Source organism: Lotus japonicus, chromosome 1 (genome assembly GCF_012489685.1).
Source record: "Lotus japonicus ecotype B-129 chromosome 1, LjGifu_v1.2".
Classification (NCBI taxonomy): Eukaryota; Viridiplantae; Streptophyta; class Magnoliopsida; order Fabales; family Fabaceae; genus Lotus; species Lotus japonicus.
The window spans coordinates 97933362-97939857 of NC_080041.1; the positions used below are offsets into that span (position 1 = coordinate 97933362).

General features: G+C 35.0%; 1 protein-coding gene across 2 annotated transcripts; it reads left to right on the top strand.

Annotated features, from left to right (window-relative positions):
- Nucleotides 1-1338: 1338 nt before the first annotated feature.
- On the top strand, nucleotides 1339-6279 carry LOC130728196 (F-box protein At4g00755). Of its 2 annotated transcripts, none has more exons than XM_057579566.1 (6): nucleotides 1339-1471; nucleotides 1945-2137; nucleotides 3556-3975; nucleotides 4078-4217; nucleotides 5008-5126; nucleotides 5753-6279. In XM_057579566.1, the coding sequence occupies exons 2-6, from the start codon at nucleotides 2002-2004 to the stop codon at nucleotides 6036-6038; spliced, it is 1101 nt and encodes a 366-aa protein (XP_057435549.1). In that variant the 5' UTR covers nucleotides 1339-1471; nucleotides 1945-2001; the 3' UTR covers nucleotides 6039-6279. The 2 variants fall into 2 exon arrangements, with proteins under 2 accessions (XP_057435549.1, XP_057435550.1); XM_057579567.1 differs by having other exon boundaries at nucleotides 1349-1471; nucleotides 1953-2137.
- The last annotated feature ends 217 nt before the right edge of the window (nucleotides 6280-6496 follow it).

Genomic DNA, 6496 nt, shown 5'->3' on the forward strand with positions numbered 1-6496 from the left:
TTGAAACCAAGCCTAAGATCACACAAGATATCACTATTCTAGATGATCCAAGTACTTTTGTGGGCTTGTTGGAGCCCTACAATACTTAACTCTTTATCACCTATGTCTTTCATTTGGTGTGAACTATGTAGGGGTGCACATGGGCCAGGTCAACCCAATAAATCCATACAACCCAATCCAATCCAATGGTAAAAATGCGGGTTGGATTGGGCCAACGGGTCCACCGGATGGATTTTAGTACGATCAAATCATCTTTGGATCGGATATTGGATTCCATAATAATCCATCAAACCCAACCCGAAATCCAATCATGCAATAATAATATATTATTTAATATATATTTTTAATAATTTTAATTTTTACCTAACCTATTAATAGGATATTAATAGGATATGTAATTTATGGAGACTTGGATTCTATTACTTGAGTGATTTTTAAGAGACCGAGAGACTAATTTGTTTGTAATTACTTGTCATATTTAAAAACTTGAAGTACTTGTTTAGTTATGTGTTGTTGTATAGATGCGTGTAGACGGTAGTTATTAATTTATGATGTAATTGCATGTTAGAGACTTGAAGTACTTGTTTTTTATTATTTTTCAATATTTCATATTTATTTTTATCTTAATATAGCGATCCAATCAATCCATCCAAACCAATCCGAAGATTGTCAGATTGGGTTGGTTCAGATTCGTAGGTGAAAATTCACAAAATCCAACCCAACCCAACCCAAACAATTATGATCGGTTCGGGTCCTGATTAGCCTGAAAATCCATCCAACATTCCAACCCAACCCATGTGCAGCCCTAGAACTATGCATCTCAATTCATGCAGACTCCTAATACTATGCACTTGAAAATGGTCAAACTTATCATACCATATGTCAAATGCACTATTAATATAGGTCTACATTTTACTTTTAACACTACACTTGATCTATTTACCTTTTTAGATGTAGATTGAGCAGGTTGTCCTACTACCCGACGCTCAACTCCTATAAGGAAAATATATTTTGAGTGCGTTTGTTTAAGATTATAGAAATGATTTTTTAGAGAATTTTATGAAAAGTTTTTTATGAAAAGCATAAGCTAGTTTATGTTTGGTCACACTAGTAAAACACCATTTTAATAGTTCTTTTTTTTATAAACTAATCAAATAATTTGCTTTCAGGTTTTTTAAAAGTTTTGAACGAACATCTAAAAAATTATATGGTTGACGATGATTTTTTAAGAGAAAAAGTTTCATACACTTTCAATGTAAAGTTTTTTTTAGATTGGTTGACGATGATTTATTAAATTATGAGCAATTATTAAATTATGAAAATAGTGTTCTGTTTGTCATTGAGTTATAAGCCATTCCTATCTTCTCTTTGTCTCCCTTCCTACCAACAACACTTACCATTCTCTCTCTCTCTCTTCAATTTTCTAGGGTTTCGCTTCTTCCATTGGCATGTCTTCTTCTTCACATCGCAGGTGAATTTTTCAACACCCTCTTACTCTCTGCCCTCAATTTTCCCTCTCAATTCCGTTTCCTTTGTCTCTCGTTTTTCTCTATTCAATTACCATTTTCTTGAAGAAATTCACCTTTTTTTGTGCTTGCTGCGAGGGAATTTTTTGCCCCAAATGCAGGAATTAGAATTTCATGACCCATTTCTCAATTCCTTTGATTTTCACGTTAATTTCTTGTACTTGTTTGGTTATTTGCTGTGTTGATCATTTTTCCATCCATTTAGGCAATTGGCTTTGGAACCCTTTCAATCAATTTAACCCTTTGTTTGTGGCATGATCTGATTAGCCTGAGTGGTGGAATTTTTTCAATTTTATATGGATTATTAATACTCTTTCATGTTTTTGTTTTTGTAACCCTTTGTTTGGGATTGGATCTTGTGCTTTACTTTGAAGTTGACAATGCTAACTATTGCAATTGACCTTATCTGCCAATTCAGTTTTTCAGGTTTGAGAAGATAACCTAGTGTTGTGTATTCACCAACTGTCTTGCCCGGATGTCGATGATGGAATGCCGTAAAGATTTTCTCAGTTTTCTTGATTCTGACATGTCTCTCAAGATACTCATGTGTCTTGATGATCCAGTAGACCTTGTTCGTGTCAGCTGTGTCTCGCGATCTTGGAGACACTACGGTGAGTTAAACTGCTTTGATGTATGTAACTATTCTTCAACCGGTGCCTCAATTTCATGAGAAGTTCAATTTTGGATTCTTGTTGGTGTACGCTTAACGTTAAATTTTAATCTGGCTGTCTTTTTAGAATCATAATCTCTCTGCTTCAATTTTTATTTTAGAAGTATCCAGCCTTGTACTGATCCTACATTTACAATTTTAAGGTTTTGTCTGATAGAATAATGTCTGAAATTTGTTTCTTATCTTTTTCACACAATGTGTTGGCACATTCTCTAAAGAGCTTTATCGAAAGTGCATATTTTTGTGATGACTGGATGCTTCTTTCCTGCTGTGTCAACCAACCTAGGTGTCATGAATGTGGATAGACTTCTCATTTCTGTTAAGATTACGTTAATACTGCAAAAGTTTTATATTTAATTGCAAGTTCACAACTGACTACATAACATTAACCATTATTATTCATTAACAGAAATTCTTAACACAAGTAAAAATGTTATGTTTAGATACTCTTGTCTTGGTTAAAAGTAGTGCTTAACTTAAAAAAAAAGGATTCTTGTGTTAGCATGGTTGACTTTGAGCTGAAAAATAGGCTATCAAGCATTAAGCATACTTTATGATAAGAATATGTACACATCATCCATAGTAAGGCACAGTTTCTTATTAGAATTTTTCTTTGTTTAAGTACTATAGAGTGAAGAACTGTTTTGGTCTGATTCTGATCAAAGATGCACTCACTTTCATCATTGTCCCTCACAGGTGTACTCTTATTTTGGGCCTTTGATATTATTACGGTAGGGATTTCACAAACATATAACATATTGACAAAAATGAAGTCGAGTAAATATGTGCCCCGTGAGGGTCTAAAATTCCAGAGGAAGTTGTTGAGGCTAGCTCAGGCATAAGGCAACAGTTATGACAAGAATAAAGAAAAACTTTTCTGAGATATCTGCAAACAACTCTATTCAATCTACCACAGCTAATTCAAATGCTAATTAGATATATTAAACAGGATATTATAAACATTGTTAGCATAACATTTAATATATTCTGTTGGAAAATAATTGTGGGACCTTTTTGTAGAATTTCCTTCATCTTTGAGATGGGATAATATTGTTTATTGGCTCATCTTTTATGTCGTTTTTTGAGACGATCTTTGCCACATATACATTGGGATTGGAAGTTGAATTTTATTAATCTTGTTTTCTTGTACTTCCTGCATTGTGTTTTTGTTTAGATTTACTCCTTTAAAAATAATAGAGCAAAAAGTTAATTTATGAAGGAGAAATGTTATTTCAGTGATATTCTTTAACAGTGGTTAAATTCCATTGAAACTGCAATTCTCACCCTTAACAGAGAGTCAGAGAGTAGTTTCGATTGAAAATATTATTTATGATGATAAACTAGTATTATGGTTTGCAGTGATTGTAAATAGCCTTTGTAAGCAGCTGTGCTTGAGAATATTTCCTCAATTATCTAGAGTTACCCGTGTCGTTGAAACGAATCAACATGGATTGGAGGAAACCCCGGAAGTTGGATCCAGCTCTTCTATGGAATGGCTAGCTCTGCAGAGAGATCATAGAGTCTATGCTTATTTAGCTAGATCTTTCAAGTCATCTGTTTCTATGAATTGCATTGCCAAGACAATTGTTGCTTCTAGCACTGATAATTTTCCTCAGGAGAGCATTGATAATACTCTGGAGCCAAGTGACCACATTGCTGGTAGATATTCCTACTGGTCAAGTAATGGACAAAGTAATCCCAACGTGCCTGAGACATTAACATATGAGTTAGCCTCTCAAATTTGTGTTGTTACAGAGATCAATATCCAGCCGTTCCAAGGTTCTGTTTGAAATCTTCACAAACTATGTACCTGACCGGTTGACCCATTTATTTTGCATTTCTATGCTTTCCTACTAACAATATTTTGTGTTGCCTGTTCAGCTTACTTTCAGATGGGGGGACCTATCTATTCAGCAAAATCTGTTCGGTTTAAAATGGGTCATATTAATGCCTCTTTAGATGCTTCAGCTGATGAAAAGATTGTATGGACCTACACTTCACCGGAGTTTCCAATGACTCAGGTATGTAACTTCTTATAACTTGGCTAGTTTTTATACTTATGTTCCATCGAATGATTTCAGTTGCATTGATTTCCTGATGAATGAAATGAAAAACTAGATATGCTTTGCTTAAGGATGTCTCAGTCTTCTGTGTAACCTTATTGTGGATTTTGTCCTATATTGTAATAGTTCCCTTCTGTAACCAGTGAACTTATAGTTTTCAACTCTTTTTTTCATCTTCATATGATGCTTCTGTTTGACATAATGTTGACATAAGTTTTCAATGCAACTTAGGTTATGTTTGGCTCATCGGATAAGAAAGACCTAATTGTGTATTTAAGTAATAATATCATCAGGTTTTAACAGGTATTTAGTGCAACCACATTTATATAGATCTGGTCAAATATTGTTATATCATTACAACCATAGAACTTATTTCCCCTACCACACAATATGAAACTGCTGCTGTGCTGCATAAGAAAAAATATGCTGCTGCTGTCTGATTTGCTTTCCCTATTAAGAACAGTGTGAATTTCCTCAGTCTAGGTTATACTGTTGGACAGTGGATATTGGGTTTATGTCAATTAAATAAGGTATTGTTAAAAAATTGAAAAATAAAAGTTGTTGGATGATGGTAAAATCTATTATGGAATGACCTAGCTGGACATTGCTAAAATTTAAATGAAAGCTGCATACAAAGCAATAGCTCCAATTTTAAATAATTTTGCTTGAGTAACTCACTGCACATTCATTTTTAACCCTGAGAACTGCTTTACATGCATAGTTTCTAAGAACAATTCCTTGTGAACAGGAAAACGAGCTGCAGAATTTCAAGCTTCCAGAACCTGTACTTTGTATTGGCGGTATCTTACAGGTTGAGCTTTTGGGAAGGGTACAGAGACAAGAAATGGATGGCTTGCTATACATTTGGTGCGTTCCTTTATCTGTGAACTGGTGTGCTGTTGAGATTTAATTAAACTTAGTGGCAGAGTAACCTTAGTATTGAATTATCCATATGGAGCCCTAGGTTTAAATTACATTTTTCTTCTGCATGCACAAATAATTTGCCACATCGTAAGTCTTGTGTTTTGGCTTGCAATTATGTTGGATGAATGATTTCATACTTATTGTCCCTTGTTTTAAGGATAGTCCTTTTGTCTAGTTTAGCAATGATATAAACTTCTTGGTCCCTTGGACATCTTAATGTATTAGGCTTCGGGATGCAATCAAGTTGGGTTTGAAGAAGGATTGCCTCACTTGAACCCCACACTTGCATAGGTTGTTTTAGTTGTCCTTGCTTAATGTTCTGTTGTTAATTCCAACCCTAGTTCACTGATTCAGTTAGACCTGTCTGTAAGGATGAGAAAACTATTTGCTTTCCCTTTTCATTTTGTTGCTTGTGGACTGAATAATGCTTTAGGCTTGTAAAAAGGTTCCTACTTCACATGACCTCTTTAGTCTCGTAAAAATGTTCCTACATTATTCTCCTAAATATTGTATACAGATCAGATAGTTGTGCAAAGTTCTAAACTTGAGGAAAATTGTGATGATTGCAGTATTTCTCATGTTCAAGCTGTGGGGAGCTTGTTGTCACCTGCATTTAGTGTTGACATTCTGGAGCCCTCTGGAATGTTTGTGTTGAAGTGTGACCGGAACTATCAGCCCCCAGCGACCTCTGAAGAAGAATCTGGTGCAAATTCCACTGATTATATGCAGAGGGGACTGAGAGATTTCCAACAGATTGTGACTATATTGCGTGGACATGTAATAGGAGTTGTGGAAGATGATTGGGATGAGGAAGAATATGAAGCTGATGATTTTGAAGAAGAATATGCTCTCTGACCACCTTTGCTGTCATAAAGTTCTTTGCCCTCCCTAAACAGAAAATATAAGAATCACTCCAGTTGAGGAGTGGTTGTATTGAAATCATATGTTTTCCCTTTGTGTAGCGTTTTAAAGTTCAGAATTTTCTGCTCTGACTACTGATTTTATTCCAAGTACCTACTTTTCCTGTAGATGATCTTGGATGTAAGACAAGTATAACTTTTTCTGCGGTTATATTATTATGGTGTAGTTGTACAAATGTCTACTGAAAGCATTGAACTTAAGTTTTATTTTTTTGGCTTAATTAAGTATTTGGTCCCTATCCTTTACCATGTTTTGGTTTTGGTCCCTTGCCGGAGTAAATGTGGACGATCATCCCTAACGTTTGGAGAAAAGTTTGGTTTTAGTCCCTCAACCCTTTTGGATCAACGCCGGAGCTCCGGCAGGCCACGTCAGATTAATGAGCTCCAGGTGGA

Bases quoted from the DNA above. Each gene is read 5' to 3' on its own strand.
- LOC130728196 (XM_057579566.1), top strand. From the start codon at position 2,002: ATGTCGATGATGGAATGCCGTAAAGATTTTCTCAGTTTTCTTGATTCT. The intron at 3,976-4,077 runs GTTCTGTTTGAA...TTGCCTGTTCAG, and splicing joins CAATATCCAGCCGTTCCAAG to CTTACTTTCAGATGGGGGGA. The intron at 5,127-5,752 runs GTGCGTTCCTTT...TGATGATTGCAG, and splicing joins GATGGCTTGCTATACATTTG to TATTTCTCATGTTCAAGCTG.